This window comes from Lissotriton helveticus (genome assembly GCF_964261635.1).
Source record: "Lissotriton helveticus chromosome 1_1 unlocalized genomic scaffold, aLisHel1.1 SUPER_1_unloc_7, whole genome shotgun sequence".
Taxonomy (NCBI): Eukaryota; Metazoa; Chordata; class Amphibia; order Caudata; family Salamandridae; genus Lissotriton; species Lissotriton helveticus.
Window position 1 is genome coordinate 1,711,266 of NW_027611714.1, and position 26,834 is coordinate 1,738,099.

A 26,834-nucleotide genomic window follows, 5' to 3' on the forward strand; every position below is an offset into this window, starting at 1 on the left:
AATAGTACTGTACAGAAAAATTACTGGACCTCTGAACAAGAATATACATAGTGTAGACAATATTTGAGTCATTAGCGCATCAATCATGTTTCCTAAACACAAAAAAGATACTAGAAACAGAAACAGCCTCCTGAGCCCCCGCCACCAAACCCCCCCGAACCCCCCTAAACCCCCCCCAAAACCACCCCCCACCTTCCCAGCACCCCTCGCCCCCACCCCCCATGTAGAGCAACAGGACCATGGTCCTTTTGATGGTCAGGTTGGTGAGACCCACTTTCTCCCGGAACGGGATCACTTTCAACTTAGAAAGAAAGAGTAGAAAGGCTTGAGCACCCTTAGCCTGGAACAAGGGCATCAGCTGACAAAGGTGCCATCACCTCTCAACTGTAGCTGGACAGAAATCAGGCTGCACAAAAAATTGAAATCCCTTCGCAGTCCGTTTTTTATCAGGTCTGGCGAGATCAAATATTTTCTCACGTGCGAGAAAATTGTTGAAGCATATCAGGATGGCGCGTGGGAAGATTTTATTGGTACCAGAAGCTGAGGTTTGCCGCTGCTGAAATGGAAACCGGTGTGCCCGCTGTATTTCTAAATTCCAGTCCCATTGTGTAACTTCTGGGAACGCCTCCGAAAAGAGCTCGACTATGAACTGCCTAGCATCTTCGCCTTCTATATTTTCTTCGATTCCTAAGACTCTTAAGTTGTTTCTTCTCGTTTGATTTTCTAAGTCTGTGAGCTTCTATTGGATATCAGTACATTGTTCCTTAATCTCTGTTGTGAGCTCTTTCTGGGCCACCACTGCATCCTCTAACGCCGAAATCCGCTCGTCAGCTTCCCCAACCCTGGAGGCAATGTCAGTACATGTTTTCACCACTCGGCGCAAGGAGTTCTGCATTCTACGGCACGCCCCCTGTGTACGAATGTTCTCCTGTCTTGTAGCCTCTCTGTGGGTGATGATAGTTTGGTAAATTGTTGAGAGGGTAACTTCCTCAGAGTTTTCTGTTGACGAGCCAGAGGGATTGTCAGGTGTAGCTCCACTATTAGTTACAGCTTGGTCTAATACTATATTCTGTAGGCAGGCGGTATTTATCAATCCCTTGGGGCAGGGGGCTTTACGTACTGTATTAACAGCGCTCGCAGCATTCACATCCTTAGAAGCCTCACTAAGGCGCTAATCCCCTGATTCACTGTCGTAGTCAGACCATTCAAGTTCAGCATCAAACTCCGGATCCTCCTCTGCTGATGAATGATCCGAAACTGAATAAAATGTATCCGTGGCCTCAGTGCTCTCTGACCCCCTTGAATCGAGACCAGACTCTGGAGTAATGACTGTACCATTCGCAAACAACAGATTAGAGCCTTGCTCCAGGAGAGAGACCGAATGGGCATCAGATTGAATACATGGCTGAACTACAGTTCCCAGCATACATTGAGAAGGAGGTATGGGTGCAATACTAGACATATCACTTGAGTTTTGTATAAGAGTAGCACCGGAGTTGATATCGTGTGGAATTTCTGATGTAGTATTTATCTTTGCCTATTATTAAATACTTGTTGCATTATGCACATTCATAGGGTTTCTCTCCTACCTGGACTATCTGATGTTGCATAAGATGCTACTTTCTAATAAATGCCTTCTCACATTCAGTGCAGTTGAATGTTCTCTCTCCGGTGGAGATTTTCTAATGTTGCTTCAGCTCTCCATTGATTAAAAATGATTTGTCACATTCTGTACATTGGTATGGTTTCTCCCCAGTTTGGACCTTTTGATTTTGCTTTAGCTGTTGATTTGTTATACATGCTTTGCCACATTCTGTGCATTGATATGGTTTCTACCCAGTGTGGAATTTCTGATGTAACATTAGATGTGCCTTTCTAATGAATGCCTTCTCACATTTATATGGTTTCTCCCCAGTGTGGACTATGTGATGTCGTTTTAGATCTTTATTTGTTATAAATGCTTTGTCACATTCTGTACATTTATATGGTCTCTCCCCAGTGTGGATTTTCTGATGTTGTTGTAGGTTTCCATTTGTTATAAATGCTTTGTCACATTCTGTACATTTATATGGTTTCTCCCCAGTGTGGAATTTCTGATGTAACATTAGATGTGCCTTTCTAATGAATGCCTTCTCACATTCTGCACATTTATATGGTTTCTCCCCAGTGTGTATTTTCTGATGTTGCGTTAGCCCTCCATTTCTTATAAATGCTTTATCACACTCTGTACATTGATATGGTTTCCACCCAGTGTGGAATTTCTGATGTTCCAGTAGATATGACTTTCTAATAAATGCTTTGTCACACTCTGTACATTGAAATGGTTTCTCCCCAGTGTGGATTTTCTGATGTTCTTTTAGCTGTGCAATTCTTATAAATGCTTTGTCACACTCTGTACATTGATATGGTTCCCACCCAGTGTGGATTTTCTGATGTAACAGTAGATGTGACTTTCTAATGAATGCTTTGTCACACTCTGTACATTGATATGGTTCCCACCCAGTGTGGACTTTCTGATGTTCCTTTAGATGTGACTTTCTAATGAATGCTTTGTCACACTCTGTACATTGATATGGTTTCTCCCCAGTGTGGATTTTCTGATGTCGCTTTAGCTCTTCATTTCTTCTAAATGATTTGTCACACTCTGTACATTGAAATGGCTTCTCCCCAGTGTGGATTTTCTGATGTTCTTTTAGCTGTGCAATTCTTATAAATGCTTTGTCACACTCTGCACATTGATATGGTTTCCACCCAGTGTGGACTTTCTGATGTAACATTAGATGTGACTTTCTAATGAATGCTTTGTCACACTCTGTACATTGATATGGTTTCTCCCCAGTGTGGCCTTTCTGATGTTCCTTTAGATGTGACTTTCTAATGAATGCTTTGTCACACACTTTACATTGATATGGTTTCTCCCCAGTGTGGATTTTCTGATGTCGCTTTAGCTCTCCATTTGTTTTAAATGATTTGTCACATTCTGTACATGTATATGGTTTCTCCCCAGTGTGGAATTTCTGATGTCGCTTTAGCACTCCATTTGTTTTAAATGCCTTATCACATTCTGTACATGTATATGGTTTCTCCCCAGTGTGGATTATGTGATGTCGTTTTAGATCTCCATTTGTTACAAATGCTTTGTCACATTCTGTACATGTATATGGTTTCTCTCCAGTGTGGATTATGTGATGTCGTTTTAGATCTTTATTTGTTATAAATGCTTTGTCACATTCTGTACATTTATATGGTTTCTCCCCAGTGTGGATTTTCTGATGTTGCTTTAGCTGTCCAATTGTTATAAATGCTTTGTCACATTCTGTACATTTATATGGTTTCTCCTTTACGTGGACACTCTGATGCTGCATTATGGCTTGCACGGCAAAGAAAACAGTCAGTCCATCAATATGGTTCTTCTCCAGTATAACTTTATGATGTTGCACTTGCTTTCTCTCCCTAATAAATGTGTTGTCACTTTCTAGATATTCATACGGTTTCTCTTCTGTGTGTTCTTTCTGATCCAGGTTAGCTCTTCCTTCGTAGTGAGACCTTATCAGACTTGCTTCAGTATGTCAGTGTGTTATTTTGTCAATGTTTATCAGGTGATCCCTAAGAGCCAAGTACAGACCACATTGGGCAGTTTGGATTTTCTGCTGTAGAAAGACTTTGGCGAGGCATTAGCCTTCAATGGAAGATATTTTAAGGTGCACTGTTTTTACATCACTTCCTACACAACTGATGTTTAATTCCTTCACTTTTTTTGTTCATTACTGCATTTATTTCACCTGTTGGAAAAAAAAAAAACACTGGATAAGCCTAAATGGTGGGTCCATCACGAAATTCTATTGGCATTTAATGAGACATTTAATTCATCACATAGACAAGTGTGCTGAAGAAATTCTAGATTACACTTTCAATGGAAAGATACCATAGGCAGAGCAAGGGAATACGATCCTTCCTTGACGCCCTCCTATCGCGGAGTGTGGACTCAAGGAGAAACCAAGACTCCAGTTGCGTCTTTTGTGTAGCACCACAGTTCTTCTGACAGCGGGTCTGTCTAGATCCATAAGTGTCGGATTTGATGGGGCCAGAGACTCAGCACTTACGTCCAAATGGGCCTTATATGTGAGGGAAACTTCAAAGAGTGGTTTTGAAGTACACCAGTATCGCTTTCAATCCCAGCACTCACTCCAGACTACCAAAGGGTGTAATCATTCCTTTGTATGTGGTCAGTCTACTACCCTGTGAAGGGTAAGAGTGGGCCCCTTCCTCCCATCTGCCCAGAAAGACCCATCGGGATGCAGATGGATGCAGATGGGTGCTAAATCACACCCAACCCTTGCAGTGTCCGTGGCTCTCTAGAAGGAATACACAAAGGGGTCGGTCACCTAGCCCAGACGTGTACTAGAGACAGGGTGTAAGGCACAAAGAGCAGTACAAGCAGAGAAAATTCCACTTTCTAAAAGTAGCTTTTCTAAAATAGTAATGTTAAATCCGACTTTACCAGTAAAGAAAATGCTACTTACCAGTATGCATCTGTTCTTGGCATGTAGAGCTGCAGAGTTGTACACTTAGCATTAGATTTCCACCTGGTGGTGGGCTCGGATGATTGCATGTTGTTGTCATCTTAGAAGAAGTCTTTGTAGTCACGAGATAGGTGACTCCTCCCTTGGACGATAGTGACTATGGGCATCGGCTCCATCCTTAGATTGTTTTTCGCCATGATGGGAAATGATGGAGTTAGTAGAAGTAAAGAAAAAAGATGTCCATGCGTGTGCATCTAAGTAAGATAAAACTGGAACAGATACAGGTCCCGGGGAGGCGGGAGGGCGTGTACAACTCTGCAGCTCTACATGCCAAGAACAGATGCATACTGGTAAGTAGCATTTTCTGTTCGAGGCATATGAGCTGCAGATTGTACACTTAGCATCGATTGTGCAGCAGTGTCCCCTCTAGCGGCGGTCACCTGTATCTGTTGCAGTAGTTTGAAAGAGAGTTTTAAGGACAGCTTGGCCTACTGCAGCTTGCTGCTTGGCTTGCACATCAACACAGTAGTGTTTAGTGAAGGTGTGTGTTGAAGACTATGTTGCAGCCTTGCATATGTCCTCTAGGGAGATGTTTCCTAAGAAAGCCATAGAGGCTCCTAGTTTGCGTGTTGAGTGCGCTCTAGGAGGAACTGTTAATGTACGTTTTGCGTTTTGATAGCATATTTGTATACATTTTACAATCTACCTGGCAATCCCACCTTTAGAGATGGGGTTGCCTTTATGAGGTGGAGAGAAAGACACAAACAGTTGTTTTGTTTTTCGAAAAGACTTAGTCCTATCTATATAGTAGAGAAGAGCTCTTTTAACATCTAATGTGTGTAGAGCCCGTTCTGCTACAGAGTTTGGGTTTTGGAAAAACACAGGTAATTCTACAGATTGGTTTAAATGAAAAGGAGTTCTGACTTTTGGAAGGAATTTTGGATTAGTTCTTAAAACCACTTTGTTACGATGTAGTTGTAAAAATGGTTCTTGTATTGTAAATGCTTGTATTTCACTTACGCTTCTAATAGAGGTGATAGCAATAAGAAAAGCTGTTTTCCACGTGAGGAATTGCAGTTCACATTTATGTAAAGGCTCAAAAGGGGGTCTCATGAGTCTTGTAAGAACAACGTTTAGTTTCCATACTGGAGAAGGTGGCAACCTGGAAGGGATGATTCTTTTTAATCCTTCCATAATGGTTTAATTGCAGGCACTCTGAAAAGAAACAGATGTTGTCTGTTTTGTAAATTTGCTGCAATTGCTGCAAGGTGCAGGCGTATGGATGAATATACGAAGTTACACCTTTGTAAATGTAAAAGGTAACACATAATATTCTGGATGGAGACATCCAGGGGATCAATTTGGTTATTGTTGAAAAAATGGCGAATCTCTTCCATTTAGCAGCATAACAAGCTCTGGTGGTAGGTCTCCCGGCCTCTTTAATAATGTTCATACAGTCTGGTGGTAGGTTAAGATAACCAAACTCTAAGACTTCAGGAGCCAGATCGCCAGATTCAGTTGATTTGGGTCTGGATGTCGGATGTCTCCATGGTTCTGCGTTAGCAGGAATGGAGTTAGTCGTAGCTGCTGGTGTGGAACTAGAGATAGTTCTAGCAGTGTGGTGAACCACGGTTGGGTGCCCATGTGGGAGCTACTAGGAATAGTTTGAGAGACTGTTGTCTAAGCTTGCGTACTACTAATATTATTAGTGGTATTGGCGGAAAAGCATATGCAAATCTTCCTGACCAGTTCATCCATATTGCATTGCCCTTGGACAGCGGGTGTGGAAACCTGGCGGCGTAGGTTAGGCATATTGAGTTTTCGTGTGTGGCGAACAGATCTATGTCTGGATGACCCCACTTGTGAAAGAATGGTTGGATAACCTGCGGATGTAGCTCCCATTCATGAATTTGTTGTGTCTGCCGACTCAACAGATCTGCTATCTGATTGTGAACTCCTGGAAGGAGCTCTGCCAACAGATATATGTTCTGTGGAATGGCCCATCTCCAACTGTTCAGTGCGAGCTGGGACAGTTGTAGCATGTGTACAGCAGCTATATACAATGATATGTGCTGGGGAAATGGTTCGCTTCTGTTTGTCGACGACGTTTTGACCTTAAAAACAGTGTGGAGTCTCTTCAGGACTATTGATGAAGGGACATCTAAATGGGAATGAAATAAAAAGAGCATATGGCCCATATACCGGCACAAATGCGAAAAAAAGAAAATAAAGGCAGTTGGATAAAAGGTACCTGAATTTATGATTGCGCAGCCTTGTGAAAATGATGTGCCACACGTGAAGAATAGAGGGTTTACTCACATGAGGACCCGTCCGGGTACTATGATTGTGAGAAAGGAAGCAAAGAAGAATGTTGCAATTACTGATAATTGGACAATGCGCTGTTTATAATCAAATACAAGTTTCACCGAGGTTCTTACCTCAATGTGAGGACAGGCTGTCAATCCAATAGGGTATGTAGGTAGGCCTGAGGGCCTTAATTCATTTTACGCCACAGCCGTAGCGTTGTAAAATCCCTTTGTGGATTAACAGCGACAATGCACTGGGAGTTTGTATGGCAATTCAAATAATAATGATATAGAGGTCAGTATGCTAAAAGAAGGGCTGAGGGCAAGGGCTAAGCGGCCTGGATGTGCTATTACTTACCTCGGTAGAAGATTAGAAAAGCGGGACAGTGCTCTGCGTGTAGATTCAGAAAAAGCAGCGTCAGTCAGCTTGATCGGGTACAATGACAAAGATTCTCATCCAGAGAGGTTTGTTATATAGCCTGCCTTGGCAAGAGAGTCAGTAGCGAGAGCTTTAATTGTCTCGCGTCTGGACTATGCCAACGCTCTGCTGAGTGGCTCCCCGGCCTATTTGGTAAGGCGGCTCCAGGTGATCCAAAACGCGACCGCTAGATTGTTGGGGAATATCTCCAGCCGGATCAGCGTTAGGAATTACCTGCAGAGCCTGCATTGGTTGCCAGTCCCTCAAAGGATTACCTTTAAAATTCTGACCCTGGCTCATAAAGCCATCAACGGGCAGGGTCCCGCCTACTTGAAGAAACGATTCATTCGGTACTCTCCCAACCGAGACTTGCTCTCTGCTGCTCAACATCTGATGCAGGTTCCCCGCTTTCGGCGTGTCCAGTTGGGAGGGCACTCAGTGGCGGTGAAGGCCGCGTTAGCTTGGAATGAGCTTCCTTCTTCTCTGTGTGCTATTGCTAACTTTGGTGCTTTAAAAAAAGCTTTGAAAACTCACCTGTTTAGATTGGCCTTTTAGTTCTCTTTTCTGTGTAGTGTTGGCTGTTTAATTTCTTTCTTCTTTTTCGCGCCAGGATACTCCGGCAGTAATTGAGCGCGTTACAAAACAGCATAACATAACATAACATAACATGACATATACAAGGTTTCCCGCTATTTTTGCCAAGGGAAACAGGCAGACCTAGCTAAGGAAAACTGCTGCACCAAGCAATCCGGGGCTACGGTTCCGTGGTCAGTAAAGAGTAAAAGAAGACCTAAGAGGGAGGTGAAGAACTAGAATGTTTGGCAAAATTGTGGTGTTGCTGCGCTAATGACAGTGGTGAATTCTGTTAATAGGTGGAAATTAAGGCACAATATCGGTAATGGGCACTAAATAGGGAAGAAATGGTAAAATCACATATATATTTTATATATTTACAAAAATCCGAATTTCGCCGGTATTTGTAATATGCAACCACGCATGCTGAACATTGTATGCGTGCAGACATTTCACAGTTGTAATTCTTAGTTAGTGAACACGTATTTCATGAGAGTAGATCTAATATATACAGTTCAAATGTCACTGCAATAATGAATTAAATAAAGCTGTTGGAGCAAGCATAGTCGGGTGTCAGATGACATACAGGTGTATTCAGGCCACAATTGTTATATCACAGACAGTTGGTTAGCAAAGGGTAGTGACATATCCTCTCCATTCCTCAGCAGAATTAAGCCCTTCATTTATTAAATTAACCTTGTCTATCCAGCGGCATTCATTCCGTTGGAGTATTTGAAGGCTGTGACCGCCTCTTTCTGGAAGAGTGGCAATCTCAATTTCTTGCCACTTTATTTCATCAGCAGTATGACCTTTTACATTGTAATGAGACTCAAGTGGTGCGTTTTCAAACGATCTGCGTATACGGCTGCGATGTTGGCCAATGCGAGCCTTGATCGGTTGCTGTGTTTGTCCAATATAGGGGAGGCCACATGGACACCATATGCAATAAACAACATTCTTTGTATCGCAGTTAGAGAATGATTGTAAATCGTGTTTTACACTACCATGTTCAAATGTGTTGGTATTGAACGTGAAATTGCAGGAAATACAGTTGCCACATTTGTGGTGTCCTTTTATTTTGGGTAGGCCCCATGCAGTAGTCAGTGTGTTTGTCCTGTTGATGATTAAGTCTGTTGATGACCTGACCAGATGATCTTTTAGATATTTTCCTCGTTTGTAGGCAAACAGAGGTGTGTCTATTGTAGGATCAATACTCTGGATAATATTCCAATTTTTGGTGATCAGGTTGTGGACTTGATTGGCATGTGTGCCAAAGGTGGTGACACATACAATCTTGTTAAGATTGGGTTTCTCTTTTGTCTTGAGAAGGTCTTCCCTGGGGCAGTGCCAGGTGCGTTTCAGAGACTTTTATACAAGTTTATTGGGGTACCCTCTTGTGACTAGTTTGGTCCTTAGTATCTCCACCTCTCACATGTAGTCTGTTTTAAGGGTGCAATTGCGGCGTATCCTAAGGAATGGGCCAAAGAGCCGTCCATCCCTTAGCGCTCGTGGATGTTGACTTTGGTATGAAAGGAGGGTGTTCTTTTCAGTGGGTTTCCTATGGAGGGAAGTGTATAGTCTCCCTTTGTCATGATTGATGTTTAAATCAAGGAATGCGATGGTGGATTTATGTGCTGTGGATGTAAATGTGAGATGGGTCTGTAAATTAATTACTATGAGGTGGTGTTAGACCTGTCAGCCCTAGGGTGGTCTTTCCCCGTGATTTTTTGCCCTTGGCTCATTTTTTCCACCTACTTTTTGTTGGCCCTTAGGTCTTCGGGCACCTTTTCATAGCTAATCTGTGTTAGGGTGCAGGTGCTCTCTACTTCCAACATGGCTGCCACTGGCCCCTGCTACTGCAGCGTGGTCTTTTTAGTGTAGCACCCTAGTTGCCAGGAGCAGGCTGGGTCCCCATACAATGTTGCAATGCCAGCCACCCAGCTCTGTCCATAGTTAGAGTGGGGAAGCTCCTGGAACCTTCCAGAAGAAAGACGGACCTGACTTTTCCCGCCTTAGAGAGTGGTCACCTGACCTGGGCATATATAAGCAAGGGAGGGAACTTTTTCTAGTCAGTTGGGGCATCACTGACCTGGGGAACCCACGTAGGAGTTTTAGGCGGGAGAGCCTAGTGAGGAACCTATGCTACTGGGAGTTACGCCAGAGTTCAGCCCGTCTGTGCCCGTCCGGGCCCAGACGGGCTCAGGGCCTGTCACCATGCCCGACTCTTCGCCATCTCTTACTACCAAGCTCCGTTATGGGAGGGACGCTCTCATTGCCTTACGTCCACCACATCCAACTGTTTGTAGATTCGCACAGGTGGGGACTAGTCCTTTTTTACCGTGTAGAGCCTGTGTCTCCGGCCATAAGTCAATGGCTGTGAAATGTGCTCTCTCTATGGCCCTACTTAACTGTCGGTCTTTGTCGTGCCATGCCATTGAAATCCATTCACTTATTCTGGACTACGAGCTTGATGTGCTGTTTCTTACGGAGACCTGGCTCTCCCCTAGTTCTGGCCCGGACATGGTTAGAGCACTCCCTCCAGGCTTTCATATACTCCACCTTGATAGACCGAAAGGTAGGGGAGGAGGAATTGCTGTTCTTTATAGAGACACGCTCGCTTGTAAGATCCAGAACGGAGGGGTAACTGATTGTGAGAGCTTACAGTTCTCCCTTCGGTTGTCACCTACAGTATCTCTGGTAGGCTTGTTGATTTACCGCCCCCCTGGACCCTTGGGTAGCTTCCCTAACTCTCTTTTAGAAACTACCGCTCTTCTTGCCTCTTCTACTGCCAACTTTGTTGTCCTCGGGGATTTTAATATCCATCTGGATGACCCTACGAACACCGCGGGAGTCGATTTAATCGACGATTTCAACTCGTTTGGAATCTACTTGGTCAACTCGGGCGCGACTCATGAGAAGGGCCATCTGCTCGATCCCATATTTTCCAACTTGGACCATCTTATTCCATCTCCGGCTCTTGCCATGCCTTGGACAGACCACTTTTTGGTGTCCGCGACCTGGCAATTTGATAGCCCAGCTGCGGCAGCCCCAAGGGTTCTTACCCTTGAGAGAGCCTGGTCGAGGCTCCCAGTTGACACTTGGGCGGCACACCTGGAGGCCACGCGGCCCCCTCAAGGAGTCAATCCGATAGTCGCTGATGCGAACTTACATACCTGGCTCGTGCACTCTCTGGATACCCTCCTTCCCAAAAAGAAACAACTTACAAAGGGGAAGAGAATGGGTTCGGCACCCTGGTATTCGTCGGATTTGAGAACCTTGAGGAAGGGGTGCAAGAATCTAGAGCGGTCCTGGAGGAGAGATTGGAGTGAGGCGAGTCGCAAAGAATATCGTACGGCTCTGAGTAGGTATAAATCCGCTATACGGGTGGCAAAATCAAGATTCTTTGAAGAGCGTATATATTCTGCGGCCAACTCTCCCAAAGAGTCATTTAGGGTTATTAAGGAGCTACTTAATGTCCCTGAACCCCGGGTTTTACATGAGGACCCTCGCAAAAAATGCACCGAACTGGCCTCGTTTTTCAAAAGAAAAATTGATAACATACTGGCCTCCCTCCCCCGGCCAGGTGAGGTCCCCGCCTTGGTGGACAATTCCAGCTCTCTATCTAAGATGCAATCGGTGGAGATGGCCTCCCTGGGTCCGGTTACGATGGAGGAAGTTCTGGCGGTTCTGGGCTCAATGAAGAGCGGTTCTCCGAAAGACCCAGCACCTATTAAATATCTTAAACAGGTGTCCTCTGTGATTGGTGGCCCTGTGACGGACCTGATAAACCTGTCCCTTGCCCACGGGGTAGTTCCCCCCAGTTGGAAAGGAGCAGTGGTTAAGGCCCTTTTGAAAAAGCCTAACCTCGATCCCGCCGACCTCGCCAACTTTCGGCCTATCTCCTTGCTGCCGGGTATCAGTAAGGTGGCTGAGAAGCTGGTGAACAGACGCCTCTCGGACTTCTTGGAAGCCAATTCCCTCCTGGGCGACTCCCAAACGGGTTTTCGTCCCGGTCAGGGGACTGACACTGCCCTGTTGGCGGTCGTGGAGAATGCTAGGAGCATGCTGGATGCGGGGGGATCAGTGGCAGTGATCCTCCTGGACCTCAGCGCTGCTTTTGATACCGTGGACCATCAGGTGCTTCTCCAACGGCTGTCAGGGGTGGGGGTCACGGGTCTGGCCCTCAAATGGTTCGCTTCCTTTTTGGAAGATCGTTCATTTGAGGTGTGGGAAGGCCATGAAAAATCATCTTCGACCCCTCTCCAGTGTGGTGTGCCACAGGGCTCTTCATTGAGCCCTACCTTATTCAACATTTACATGGCCCCCCTGGAGAGTGTGGTACTGCCGCTGGGTATTAAAATCATCAGCTATGCTGATGATACTCAGCTGGTGGTAGGCTTTTCCCAGTCGGCATACCATCCCGACCGGCTGCACACATGTCTTGAGAAGATCTATACGTGGATGTGCAGCTCAGCCCTAAAGTTAAATGGCTCCAAGACGGAACTGATGCTGCTGGAGAACTCCTCTCCATCTTTGTCCCCCAGCAGCTGGCCAGACTGTCTGGGACCGGTTCCCCCCCCTAAACGGGAGATCAAGAGTTTGGGGGTATGGCTGGAGCAGGACCTATCGTTCAAAACTCATGCCAAAAAGACTGCTGGCGTGTGCTTTGGCCTGCTCCGCGCAGCCCAGAAGATTTTGCCTCTGCTCCCAGCGACCACCCGAAGGCTTCTTATCCAGGGACTTATCATCTCGCGGCTGGACTTCAGCAATGCGTTATTCCTGGGTGCACCCGAATCTACCCTGAATAAACTGCAGCAAGTGCAGAACGCGGCAGCCAGACTTCTGACGGGTCTCCCCAGGCGTCAATCTGCTCGCCCGGCGTTGAGGGCATTGCACTGGCTCCCTGTGAGAGACAGAGTGAAGTTTAAGTCACTTTGTATCGCCCACAAAGTTCTGCACGGGGTAGGTCCACCTATTCTGGGGGAGATGGTCCAGCCCTACAAGGCCCCCCGTCCTCTTCGCTCTGACGACCAACATCTCCTTCAGGTTGGCAGGGTGAAGAAGGCAAGAACGGGTGGCAGAAGGTTTTCAATAAATGTGGCCTCTTTGTGGAACTCGTTGCCCCTACAACTGCGTTCGGAAGCTAGCCTGCTTCGGTTTCGAAAACTTTTAAAAACTTTTCTGTTTTCTGTTTAATCCCTTCATTCTTTAAGTAGTGTTATGTTCTGGTAAGCACTGGGATGCCTAATAGGTAACCAGGTGCTATACAAAACTCTGAATAATAATAATAATAATAGGTGCTGCCTCTTAAGCTGGGTGAGGTGTCCAAAGCTAGCCCCCTCATCTGGCCCAGTCGTAGGGAACCCCAGGGCCCATCTGCAGTGACTGAGAAATTCTTCAAGCCTTCAACTCATCACCCCCCCCCCCCTCTTCCACTTCAAGAAACAAGCAACTAAGGGCGCAGAACCATCCAAGCACCACGAAAACTGCTTCCTGAGACCAGGTACTGGACTGTGATGCCCTGCGCATCCCCTGCCTACAACTGGGCCTACCTGTCTCCCCCTGACTGAACTGTATGACAAGCGCTATTATTTGCTCCCATCCTGCCTGCCCTGAGCTAACTGTGCCCTCGTGACTCTAGCGCTGAAGTCCCCTGTGAGGCACTGGAATTCCAAGGCGTTTTTCCCCTCAGGGAACATCCTGCCTGCGAGGCGCTGCGTTGGCCCCCAAGCGCTCACCTGCTGTCCCAGAGCGCTGTGCCCAGAAGCGCTAATTGCCAGGCCAACTCACCGCCACGGCCCGGAGCCGTCCGCGCCCTCCCGGGGTGTCGTGGAATCTCCTCAGAGGGAGCGTGTATCCCCCCTCGGCGGCCCCCGTATGCCAGGAGTGGGCCGCCGGAAACCCTGAGAGGCCGCGCTGGGCCGGGAAGTATCCTCCTTCGTCTGCCCCGGCGCTCCTGTGAAGGGGCGTGCCATTGATTCCTCCTCGGCGGCCCCCGGTGTCAGAAGAGGGCCGCCGCAACGTAATCACTAGGCCGCTAGGCCTGAGGCCTTCCCCTACCTGCAGCACGTGACGGGGGAACTCCGGCCTCGTCATCGGCCACGACCCCCGCCACGCCGCACAGCTATTGGCTGCTCCGATCCAGCCCTTCTTTTAAGGCCGGCACCCGGAACAGGCCACGATTCATCGCGGAGGGGGCCCGAAGCTGGAAACGCCCCTCCGCTTGGTCCCGCAGTGTGTGTTTCTCGCCCTTGGCGCCGGTGCGCTGTAGCAGCGTTTGGCACCGCGTCAGGCCGCGAGAGGTCCCCCAACCGGCGGAAGCTTCTCCCGCCGACTCCAGCCTACACAAGGGCCCCGGAGGGCCGAAGCAGAGAGGTAACTCCCTGGGGCGGAGGGCGGTAGGCCGAGTGTGGCCCGAGGTCGCCCCTCCACCGGGGTTAACTGTGACTAGGCCCTGTTGGCCCCCTTTTGAATGTGCCTCAAGTATTTGGAGGCTGGAGGGTCAGACACTTTCCTCATTAGACCGTAGTGCACCATATTTACAAGCCTGATCTGTTCAACGTGCACCATATTTACAAGCCTGATATGTTCAACGTTCCCCAATATTTACAAGCCTGATATGTTCAAAGTGTACCATACTTACAAGCCTGTTAATGAGAGGGAGAGTCACTTCACTGTACTCAATTTTCTTGCAGAGGTGGACTTCCACAATATTCTGATGATCTGATCTGGGTCGCAAACGATCTGTATTCACAAGAAGAAAGGCTTGTAGTTGCTGACTAAAGGCTGTGTTCTTTGAAGTTCCTTGTTAGACTGATAAGTACTTGCTGATATGTTTTATTACCTTCTAGGAAGAGCGTCCATGAGAGGTCTGATGTGTTACTTACACGCAATACTATAGTCGCTTCTTGTAGGATCCTCCAGGTTTATACAATTACCCCTTTGCCTGTCAAAGAGTCTGATGCGACAGGCGGGTTTAGTTAATGTTTCATTGCTTAGATGAGCTGGTTATTATTTTAATGAAAAGTCTTACTGAAATGCTTAATGAAACGTTTACCCCTTGACAGGAAATGCAATCTGCACGTGATTCATGAAATGTCTTAATGAAATGCTTATCTGAAATGCTAATGAATTACCAATGCATTGATCTAATTGAAAGCCTATATAAACGATCTTGATTTTTCAAATACAACTACTGGTGTGGTCTCCATTATTGCGCCACTATGTGTTTCATTGGATGTGTGTGTTAAGTAGCTGCTTTACACGCAAGCCCCTGGCTGCCTTCCTGCTCGAGCCATGCTACCCCCCGGAGAACTGGTGGTCCCAGTTCTTACATTGGTGGCGAGCGGTGGGATCCAGGACCTGTAGCTACCTAACACCCTCCAGTGGGACAGAGTGCGCTGCAATTAATTGGACACCTATCGTGCTTCAAGCAAACCCAATTGCTCACCACTGTCTAGCCTGCAACAGAGTGTGTTGAACCAGTATTGTTGCCCACGTCCTAGAATTTTTCTTCCAGGTTATCTAGGTCCTCACCTGACAGAATGGAGTTCCAGCTGGCTGACCTTGATAGGTACACGGCAGTGCAGTTAAGGGAGTTTTGTCAGGGGATGGGGGTGCCTGTGGGGACGAGAGCTGTAAAAGAAGAGCTCCGTACCGCCTTAAGGGCATGGGTAAGGGCCCACCCAGAGGAAGAAGAGGATGGGGAACAGGTCACACACGGGGAGGAGGACACTCAAGAAGACCCAGGCCTGCTCAACATGGACATATCAGACAATATATTGCCAGGAAGACGTTCCGGGGCAGGGAGCAGTGTATCTAGGGAGAGTGTGTCACCGCAGGAGTACGAGGACAGGAGGGAGGAGAGGCAATTGAAGTGGGAGCTTGCCAAGTTAGAGCACGAGAAGGAGAGAGAAAGGGAAGATAAGCAGTTTGCTTTGGAGAGAGAGAAATTAGCATTGGAGGAAAGGAAGCTGGCGCACGAGCTGCAGCTCAAGGAAATGGAGCTGCAAGCATTGCAGTTGAGTGCGCCAGGAAGTCCTAATGGTGGCAGCGTACCAGGAGCTCATCAGGAGCCCAGATTCTGGTTACCCAAGGAGGGGATAGCGAGCTACACCAAGGGGGATGAAATTGCCAGGTGGTTGGAGGCGTATGAAGTGGCCTTGACTGCCCATGGGGTGCCTGAGAAACATTGGGGAGGTGGTTTGTACCGGTATATACCTCCTGATGTCAGGGACTCACTCCTGTATTTGGAGAAGGCAGACCAGTTTAGGTATTCCCCCATGAAGGAGGCGCTTATCAAACATTTTGGCCTCACCCCTGAAAGGTATCACCAGAGGTTTCGTGGCAACCATAAGCTGTCCACGCAGAATTGGGTGGATTTTTTTGAGTATGCCCGAAAGGCTCTGGATGGTTGGGTGCGTGGCAGCGAGGTGCGAGATTTTGAGGGTCTGTATAACCTTTTTTTGAGAGAGCACCTCTTGGATAAGTGTTTTCCGGAGTTGCGCCAACATTTGGTGGACCGCAAGCTTACTGATTCCCATGAGCTCGCGGAGGAGGCGGATATTTGGGTTAGCACCCGGGTGTCACACAAGGGCCCCGGGGGAGATGGCCTGAAAGGTGGACTGGGCGCCCCTCAGAAGAAGGAGGGGGAAGATAAAAGAACAGAGTTCTCACGAGACCCACAAACTAGACAGTTTGGGAAAGGAGTAGGTACCCCACCTCAGAACCGTTCCCCAAAACCCACTTACCCTGACAAGAGTCAGCAGCCAAAAGTGGTCCGGTGCTATGAGTGCGGAGAGGTCGGGCACTACAAGGGAGACCCCCAGCGTCGCAAACGACCCCCATCCCCCACTGGTGGCAAGAGTCCCGGGGTGGCTAGTATAGCGCTTGGGTTGGAGCTGCCCCTACATAGGGAAGGGGAGTGGACAGGCCTGACCCTGGTTTCACTCGGGGATAAAGAGATGGTCCCAGTGGCGCTCTTACCGTCGAATACTGCTAAGTACCAGCAGAGGGTGAAGGTCAATGGGGAGGAGGTGGACGCTCTGAGGGACACAGGAGTCAGCATGACCACTGTAGTGAGGCGTTTTGCTACTAGAATAGTGGTATTATACTAGGTTGGTGGCGCCACAGGGAGGTGTACACTTTTCTTGTATACAAGTAAACGATTACAGTTATTCTTACGGTGCTAGAAGGAGAAGAGAACCACTTCCCTCTTCTGTTTAGGCAATGCCACAAAATGTTTATTACTCCTTAGCACACGTTTCGTTATTAAATGAAATTGTTAAATACACGTGTTTCCACAATACAGATCATCCATCAACAAAATAACATGTCTTAATCCTTTTGTTCAGGGTTTGTTGCTGTTTATTGAAGAAGACGTCACAGCCAACACGTGTTTCGTCGTACTGGGGAATGTAACCCCCGACTTTTTCAAGGCTATCTTCTGTTGCTGTTTCACGTTGTTAGTTGAGGTGATACTTCCAACCCTCAAGGGGTTCTGGTGTGGATATCGTGGGTGTTATTCCAGCTTTGATGAAATGAAGACCAAAATAATGGTTCTCTATCTGCGCGTTGTTGTAATCCGGGAGTGAATCCGTCCCGCCTGCCTCGTATAAGATGCAGCGTCTGAGACGCAGATAGAGAACCATTATTTTGGTCTTCATTTCATCAAAGCTGGAATAACACCCACGATATCCACACCAGAACCCCTTGAGGGTTGGAAGTATCACCTCAACTAACAACGTGAAACAGCAACAGAAGATAGCCTTGAAAAAGTCGGGGGTTACATTCCCCACTGTAGTGAGGCGGCTGGTGTCCCCTGAGCAGGTTGTTCCTGATGTGTACCATCCGGCCGTGTTGGCTGACGGCAGAATGAGCTACTATCCCGTGGCTCAAGTTCCCTTTGAATGGGGAGGAGTGTCAGGCCCGTTGAGAGTTGCGATCAGCCCTGCCTTGCCTGTGGACTGTCTGGTCGGTAATGACCTCGAACATACCGCCTGGAAGGAAGTGGAGTTTAAGGCCCACACTGATATGCTGGGATTACCAGGGTGGACGTGCGTAGTCACGCGGTCCACGACTGCCCGGCAAAAAGCTCAACCCGGGCTGGAGCCTGAAACAACGGCCCAACCCACTGTCGGTCCAGAGGAGAGTGTTGTGGAGGACACACCCCGTGTGATGGATGGGGAGGCCGCGGAGGTAACCCCGGAGTCCATGGAGGTGGATGTCGTTCCCGTGGGGGATTTGCCGACCCTTGCCGAGTGGCATGTGGAAGGAGGTCCTACCCGGGAGGAATTCTGTCGGGCGCAAAAGGAGTGCCCCACGCTTGGAGGCATGCGGCGACAGGCCGAAGCCCAAGCGTCGAACAAGGAGACCGGCGGCTATCACGTGTATTGGGAGGATGGCCTCCTGTACAGTGAGCCAAGGGTTCCGGTGCCTGGGTTCTCGAGGGCCTTAGTGGTCCCCCAGTGTTACCGGGCCTTTTTGATGGAACTGGCGCATGAGATACCTCTAGCCGGACACCTGGGCCAGGACAAGACCTTTGCGAGGCTAGTCCCACATTTTTATTGGCCTAGGATGAGAGTTGCCTCTGACACCTATTGCAAGACCTGCAAGACTTGCCAGGCCAGTGGCAAGACTGGGACCAAGTTGAAGGCCCCATTGGAACCACTCCCAGTGGTCGTGACCCCTTTCAAGAGGGTCGGTATTGACATAGTTGGGCCATTGGACCCTCCGACCTCTGCGGGACATCGGTTTATTTTGGTATTGGTGGACCACGCCACTCGGTACCCGGAGGCCATCCCTCTGAGGGCCGTTACTGCACCTGTAGTGGCGCGGGCCCTGATGGGGATATTTACCCAAGTGGGATTCCCCAAGGTCGTGGTGTCGGACAGGGGCACAAATTTCATGTCGGCCTACATGCAGGCCATGTGGAAGGAGTGCGGAGTGACCTATCGGTTCTCCACTCCTTACCACCCCCAGACTAATGGGCTTGTAGAGCGCTTCAACAAGACCTTGAAGGGGATGATCCGGAGTCTGCCAGAAGACCTGAGGCGGAAATGGGACATCCTCCTCCCTTGCTTGCTGTTCTCGTACCGCAAGGTACCCCAGAAGGGAGTCGGGTTCAGCCCCTTCGAACTGCTCTATGGCCATCCCGTTAGGGGACCCCTCAGTCTGGTCAAAGAGGGGTGGGAGAAGACTTCGAGGAAGCTTCCCCGTGATGTTGTCAGCTACATGCTGGCATTCCGCAGCCAGATGGCCAAGCTGTGGAAGGAATCCTCAGACAATCTGGAGGCTAGCCAAGCCGTCATGAAGGAGTGGTATGACCGCAACGCTCGGACGGAAGAGTTGGACGCTGGACAGAAGGTGTGGGTCATGGAGCCTGGGGAGCTTAGTGCCCTCCAGGACCAGTGGACTGGTCCGTACGAGATTGTGGAGCGAAGAGGCCAGACCACCTACGTCGTGGACTTGAAGACCCCCCGACAACCCCACCGGGTGCTCCACGTCAACCGCCTGAAGCCTCATCATGAGCGATCAGAGCTTGCTCTCCTCATGGTGACAGATGGGAGCGAGGAGGCGGAAAGTGAGCCTCTTCCTGACCTTCTAGCGGCTCAGGAGAAGGATGGTACAGTGGAGGGAGTTGTCCTCTCCCCATCCTTGACCCCAGAACAACAGAGGGACTGCCGCCAGGTTTTGGCGCAGCACGCCTCGTTGTTCTCCCTCACGCCTGGAATTACCCATCTGTGTACCCATGATGTGGACACAGGGGACAGTCTGCCAGTGAAAACCAAGTCTTACCGGCTGTCCGACAAAGTAAAGAACAGCATCCAGGGTGAGGTGACCAAGATGCTGGAGCTGGGAGTAATCGAACCCTCCAGCAGCCCGTGGGCTAGTCCGGTTGTTCTGGTGCCGAAAGCGGTTCCACCGGGCGCCACCCCAGAACTTCGGTTCTGTGTGGATTATCGGGGGTTGAACTCTGTCACCAAGACAGATGCTCACCCGATAACACGGGCAGACGAGCTGATTGACCGGCTGGGAGCAGCCAAGTACCTCAGCACCATCGACTTGACATCAGGGTACTGGCAGATTGCCATGGCCGATGGAGCAAAGGAGAAGACAGCGTTCTCCACCCCGGAGGGCCACTTCCAATTCCGAGTGATGCCCTTCGGGCTCAAGAATGCTCCGGCCACTTTCCAGCAGTTGGTGAACCAGGTATTATCTGGCCTGGAATCCTTCTCAGCAGCTTACCTGGATGACATAGCTGTCTTCAGTAGCACCTGGGAGGACCATCTGCAGCATCTCCAGGAGGTGCTGCGGACGTTACAACGGGCTGGCTTGACCATCAAAGCTAGCAAGTGCCAGATTGGACAGGGCTCTGTCGTGTACCTGGGACACTTGGTGGGTGGAGGTAAGGTGCAACCCCTCCAGGCCAAAATTGAGACCATCATGGCCTGGGAGCCCCCCAAAACTCAGACTGAGGTCCGAGCTTTCCTCGGCCTCACTGGCTATTACCGCAGATTCGTCAAGGGGTATGGTACCATTGTGGCCCCCTTGACTGAGTTGACGTCCAAAAAGCAGCCACGTCAGGTCATCTGGACGGCTGCTTGCCAGGAGGCATTTGAAACACTGAAGCGCGCGATGTGCACCGCTCCGGTGCTGGCCACTCCGGACTTCCAAAAAGAATTCATCGTGCAGACAGATGCCTCAGAGCATGGCGTAGGCGCCGTGCTGTTGCAACTCAACGATGATGGCCAAGACCAACCTGTGGCCTTCATCTCCCGAAGACTCCTCCCGCGGGAACGGCGATGGAGTACCATCGAGCGAGAAGCCTTCGCTGTGGTCTGGGCTTTGAAGAAGTTGAGGCCATACCTCTTTGGCTCTCACTTCCTGGTTCAAACCGACCACCGACCCCTTCGCTGGCTCATGCAAATGAGAGGCGAAAACCCAAAGTTGCTAAGGTGGTCCACTTGCCTACAGGGGATGGACTTTAGGGTGGAACATCGGCCCGGAGCTGACCACGCCAATGCTGACGGTCTCTCCCGGTTTTTCCGCCTTAGTGACGAGAACTCCCTAGAGGTTGGGTAGCTCTCCCCACTTTCAGCTGGGGGGGGACGCATGTTAGACGTGTCAGCCCTAGGGTGGTCTTTTCCCGTGATTTTTTGCACTTACCTCATTTTTTCCACCTACTTTTTGTTGGCCCTTAGGTCTTCGGGCACCTTTTCATAGCTAATCTGTGTTAGGGTGCAGGTGCTCTCTACTTCCAACATGGCTGCCACTGGCCCCTGCTACTGCAGCGTGGTCTTTTTAGTGTAGCACCCTAGTTGCCAGGAGCAGTCTGGGTCCCCATACAATGTTGCAATGCCAGCCACCCAGCCCCTGTCCATAGTTAGAGTGGGGAAGCTCCTGGAACCTTCCAGAAGAAAGGCGGACCTGACTTTTCCCGCCTTAGAGAGTGGTCACCTGACCTGGGCATATATAAGCAAGGGAGGGAACTTTTTCTAGTCAGTTGGGGCATCACTGACCTGGGGAACCAACGCAGGAGTTTTAGGCGGAAGGGCCTAGTGAGGAACCTATGCTACTGGGAGTGACAGGATCTAGGTGCTGCCTCTTAAGCTGGGTGAGGTGTCCAAAGCTAGCCCCCTCATCTGGCCCAGTCGTAGGGAACCCCAGGGCCCATCTGCAGTGACTGAGGAGAAATTCTTCAAGCCTTCAACTCATCACCCCCCCCCTCTTCCACTTCAAGAAACAAGTAACTAAGGGCGCAGAACCATCCAAGCGCCAACAAAACTGCTTCCTGAGACCAGGTACTGGACTGTGCTGCCCTGCGCATCCCCCGCCTACAACTGGGCCTACCTGTCTCCCCCTGACTGAACTGTATGACAAGCGCTATTATTTGCTCCCATCCTGCCTGCCCTGAGCTAACTGTGCCCTCGTGACTCTAGCGCTGAAGTCCCCTGTGAGGCACTGGAATTCCTAGCCGTTTTTCCCCTCAGGGAACATCCTGCCTGCGAGGCGCTGCGTTGGCCCACAAGCGCTCACCTGCTGTCCCCGAGCGCTGAGCCCAGAAGCGCTAATTGCCAGGCCAACTCACCGCCACGGCCCGGAGCCGTCCGCGCCCTCCCGGGGTGTCGTGGAATCTCCTCAGAGGGAGGGTGTATCCCCCCTCGGCGGCCCCCGTATGCCAGGAGAGGGCCGCCGGAAACCCTGAGAGGCCGCGCTGGGCCGGGAAGTATCCTCCTTCGTCTGCCCCGGCACTCCTGTGAAGGGGCGCGCCATTGATTCCTCCTCGGAGGCCCCCGGAGTCAGAAGAGGGCCGCCGCAACGTAATCACTAGGCCGCTAGGCCTGAGGCCTTCCCCTACCTGCAGCACGTGACGGGGGAACTCCGGCCTCGTCATCGGCCACGACCCCCGCCACGCCGCACAGCTATTGGCTGCTCCGATCCAGCCCTTCTTTTAAGGCCGGCACCCGGAACAGGCCACGATTCATCGCGGAGGGGGTCCGAAGCTGGAAACGCCCCTCCGCTTGGTCCCGCAGTGTGTGTTTCTCGCCCCTGGCGCCGCGGCGCTGTAGCAGCGTTTGGCACCGCGTCAGGCCGCGAGAGGTCCCCCAACCGGCGGAAGCTTCTCCCGCCGACTCCAGCCTACGCAAGGGCCCCTGAGGGCCGAAGCAGAGAGGTAACCCCCTGGGGAGGAGGGCGGTAGGCCGAGTGTGGCCCGAGGTCGCCCCTCCCCCGGGGTTAACTGTGACTGGGCCCTGTTGGCCACCTTTTGAATGTGCCTCAAGTATTTGGAGGCTGGAGGGTCAGACACTTTCCTCATTAGACCGTAGTGCACCATATTTACAAGCCTGATATGTTCAACGTGCACCATATTTACAAGCCTGATATGTTCAACGTTCCCCAATATTTACAAGCCTGATATGTTCAAAGTGTACCATATTTACAAGCCTGTTAATGAGAGGGAGAGTCACTTCACTGTACTGAATTTTCTTGCAGAGGTGGACTTCCACAATATTCTGATGATCTGATCTGGGTCGCAAACCGATCTGTATTCACAAGAAGAAAGGCTTGTAGTTGCTGACTAAAGGCTGTGTTCTTTGAAGTTCCTTGTTAGACTGATAAGTACTTGCTGATATGTTTTATTACCTTCCAGGAAGAGCGTCCATGAGAGGTCTGATGTGTTAGTTACACGCAATACTATAGTCGCTTCTTGTAGGATCCTCCAGGTTTATACAATTACCCCTTTGCCTGTCAAAGAGTCTGATGCGACAGGCGGGGTTAGTTAATGTTTCATTGCTTAGATGAGCTGGTTATTATTTTAATGAAAAGTCTTACTGAAATGCTTAATGAAACGTTTACCCCTTGACAGGAAATGCAATCTGCACGTGATTCATGAAATGTCTTAATGAAATGCTTATCTGAAATGCTAATGAATTACCAATGCATTGATCTAATTGAAAGCCTATATAAACGATCTTGATTTTTCAAATACAACTACTGGTGTGGTCTCCATTATTGCGCCACTGTGTGTTTCATTGGATGTGTGTGTTAAGTAGCTGCTTTACACGCAAGCCCCTGGCTGCCTTCCTGCTCGAGCCATGCTACCCCCCGAAGAACTGGTGGTCCCAGTTCTTACAGGTGGCAACTACTACCAGCAGTGCTCTGGCACCAGCATGGAAGCAGTTTTTGCGCCAAATCTTGCAAATACCTATATGAACTATGTGGAGCAAACATTTGCTCTCAATATTGACAATGTGTACCGCTCCAACATTAAATGTTGGAAGCAGTACATAGATGACATCTTTTTGATTTGGACAGTAAGTGAGACAGACTTTGACAATTTTGTCACGTACCTCAACACCATCCAGAACCATCCCACATTTACATCCATAGTACATAAATCCACCATTGCATTCCTTGATTTAAATATCAATCATAACAAACTAAGACAAGACGGTACTAAGGAGGCACAAACAAGCCTGTTAACGAATCAGAAGTCAGCATGTACGAAGAACATTGACACAAGCCAATGACAAATATGGGCAGGGTTTGGCTTCTATTCTCGAATACAGCATGCCTCGCAGAGCAGCGCATGAGCTGCCCAAGCTCGACCTAAAAAGGCAGTTCTCCTTTTCTTTGTTTAAACTGCACCTGCAATGGGGCTCTTTGACCTGCCTTTCACCTTGGCTGTTGGCTCTGGCAGCAGGCATCATGTCACAACTCACTGTAATAAGTTATTACGTCTAATTGTGGCCAACCACAATAAGAAAACAACAGATCTACTCTACTATAATAATGTATTAGATTCCAGCTGAGGAGTCACTGTGCCCCCAGCAACATATTATAGAGAATATGAAAGGGAGGTCGCTGGACAGAAATGTTGATGCCGCCTAAATGAAGTGAGACTTGATATATCCCTCTCTCTTTCTTCAGATCTTTTTCCTCTGGAAATTCTTCTTCAATAGCTGATAAGGATGCACTTATTGAAACACATTTCCTTACTTTAATGTTTAAGTTGCTATACCACAACATGAATATATCTAGGAGTTACCAGAAATCATACACTCGGTTTTAATACTTAAGCTACATAACATTTTGGCTACAAGTAAAAAACAACTGATTGTTAATACTAAAGATCTCACATTTTTCATTAACTAGATGCCACAAAAGTTTAAAAAAGCACTGAGGGAAAGAAGATGGAGTGCATGACCAAGAACTGTAACATAAATAAAATATCCCTACCATATGTAAACAGTATATTGCAACTCACTGGGAGGTCCATGACTCTATCTTGCAATATCCTTTTAACGTAAACCAGGGGGTAGTTCACAAAGTATTCACACATTTCTAAATATATCAGCAAATGTGTACTATTATTGTCTGTTGCAAATTCCTTTACCACAATAAGTAGTTCTGCCTTCTACATGGTACAGTTGTGTACAGCACCCAAAGAGATGAATGCCTCATATTAACAAAAGCAAAACAACAGTTAATGGACAGAATGCAGAACAATGTAATACATTTACCCCAGTACAGAGCTCTGGGCCTAAAGAGATCTGGGCCTAAATCCATCGTTTTTTTGCACTCCACACCACCCCAGTTCAGACATGGCCATATGCAAATCAGCCTTGACCCTGTGCCTCATGGGGAAACCGGTCCTAGGATGCTTGATTCCGGTCCAGGAAAGACATGGCTTGGCAGTTCGGGCTGGACTGTTCCCATGAGGCACAGGGTCAAGGATGATTTGCATATGTCTCCCGTTTCCCCGTTGTCGAGCAGGCACCTGATGTCGTCGGTGGCTGCGATGAGGGCGGTCTCGGAGCTGTGGTTTGCTCGGAAGCCGGACTGTGAGGTGTCGAGAGATCCGTTGGTCTCGAGGAAGGTGGAGAGTTGTCTGTTGACGGTCTTCTCGATGACTTTGGCTGGAAAGGGGAGGAGCGAGAGTGGGCGTATGTTCTTCAGGTCATGGGGTCCGTGGTGGGTTTCTTCAGGAGGACGCTCAGCTCGGCATGTTTCCAGCTCTCCGCAGGTTTGCGGGTGGTGTTCTTGAGGGCGGTCATGTGTTCTGCTGTCTGGTCGTGGCGCCAGGCTTTCTCGAGGATGCGGCTGGTTTTCTTGGAGTTTTTGAGGTCGTTGGTAAACCACGAGGCTTTCCTGCTGCCGGGTCTGCTGGGAGGGTTCTTCAGTGGTGCGAGTTCGTCGGCGCAGTCGGTGAGCCACTGTGTGAGTTTGCGGGCTGCTTCGAAGGGGTCCGTCGTGTTGGTGGGCGGGTTCTGGCTGAGGGTGGTGGCGAGCTGGTCGGCGGTGATCTTGGTCCAGCTTCTGCGGGGAACATGTTGCGGGTGGTGGTAGGTCGTGGTTCTCCTGAAGTTGAAGTGGACGCAGCGTAGTCCGGTGGAGTGGCTGAAGGAGATGTGCTTGCTGGAGGAGAAGACGGGGTCAAGCGTGTGGCTGGCGTAGTGGGTGAGGGTGTTCACCAGTTGCTTGAGTCCGAGGTTGGCGAGGTTGTCCAGCAGGGCGGCGGTGTTGCAGTCCTTGTTGTTCTCCAGGTGGAAGTTGAGGTCCCCCAGAAGGATGTAGTCTGTGGAGGTGAGGGCGTGTGGACTGACGAAGTCTGCGATGGCTTCGCTGAATTGTGTGCGTGGTCCCGGGGGTCTGTAGATGAGGGTGCCTCTGAGGGTGGTCTTGAGGTCTTGCGAGGGAGTGATGTTGGTGTTGCAGGCGCTGGGGTTGAAGAGCACTTTAACGATGCTGAAGAGCTCCTTTCTGTTGTGGGTGTTGTTGTCCAGTCGTTCTTTGAATGCTGTCTTCTTGGTGGTGCGGATCAGCTGGTGGTGTTTGTGGGTGGCGTTCTTGAGGGCTGTCATGTGTTCTGCTGTATGGTCGTTACGCCAGGCTTTCTCGAGGGTGCGGCAGGTTTTCTTGGAGTTTTTGAGGTCGTTGGTAAACCACAAGACTTTCCTGCTGCCGGGTCTGCTGGGAGGGTTCTTTAGTGGTGCGAGTTCGTTGGCGCAGTCGGTGAGCCACTGTGTGAGGTTGCGGGCTGCTTCGTCGGGGTCCGTCGTGTTGGTGGGCGGGTTCTGGCTGAGGGTGGTGGCGAGCTGGTCGGCGGTGATCTTGGTCCAGCTTCTGCAGGGAAACTGTTGCGGGTGGTGGTGGGTTGTGGTTCTCCTGAAGTTGAAGTGGACGCAGCTGTGGTCTGTCCAGTGTAGTCCGGTGGAGTGGCTGAAGGAGATGTGCTTGCTGGAGGAGAAGATGGGGTCAAGCGTGTGGCCGGCGTAGTGGGTGGGGGTGTTCACTAGTTGCTTGAGTCCGAGGTTGGCGAGGTTGTCCAGCAGGGCGGCGGTGTTGCAGTCCTTGTTGTTCTCCAGGTGGAAGTTGAGGTCCCCTAGGAGGATGTAGTCTGTGGAGGTGAGGGCGTGTGGACTGACGAAGTCTGCGATGGCTTCGCTGAATTGTGTGCGTGGTCCCGGGGGTCTGTAGATGAGGGTGCCTCTGAGGGTGGTCTTGAGGTCT

At 49.5% G+C, this 26,834-nt stretch overlaps 1 protein-coding gene across 1 annotated transcript in view; it reads right to left on the reverse strand.

The window, feature by feature from the left end:
• Window positions 1–514: 514 nt before the first annotated feature.
• Window positions 515–26,834, reverse strand: part of LOC144806419 (uncharacterized) — a 70,049-nt gene continuing 43,729 nt past the window's right edge. The window contains exon 2 of the mRNA XM_078672777.1: window positions 515–3,782. Coding sequence (XP_078528903.1) covers window positions 1,833–3,365 — 1,533 coding nt within the window. The 5' untranslated portion in view covers window positions 3,366–3,782 and the 3' untranslated portion in view covers window positions 515–1,832. The remainder of the gene's footprint in view (window positions 3,783–26,834) is intronic.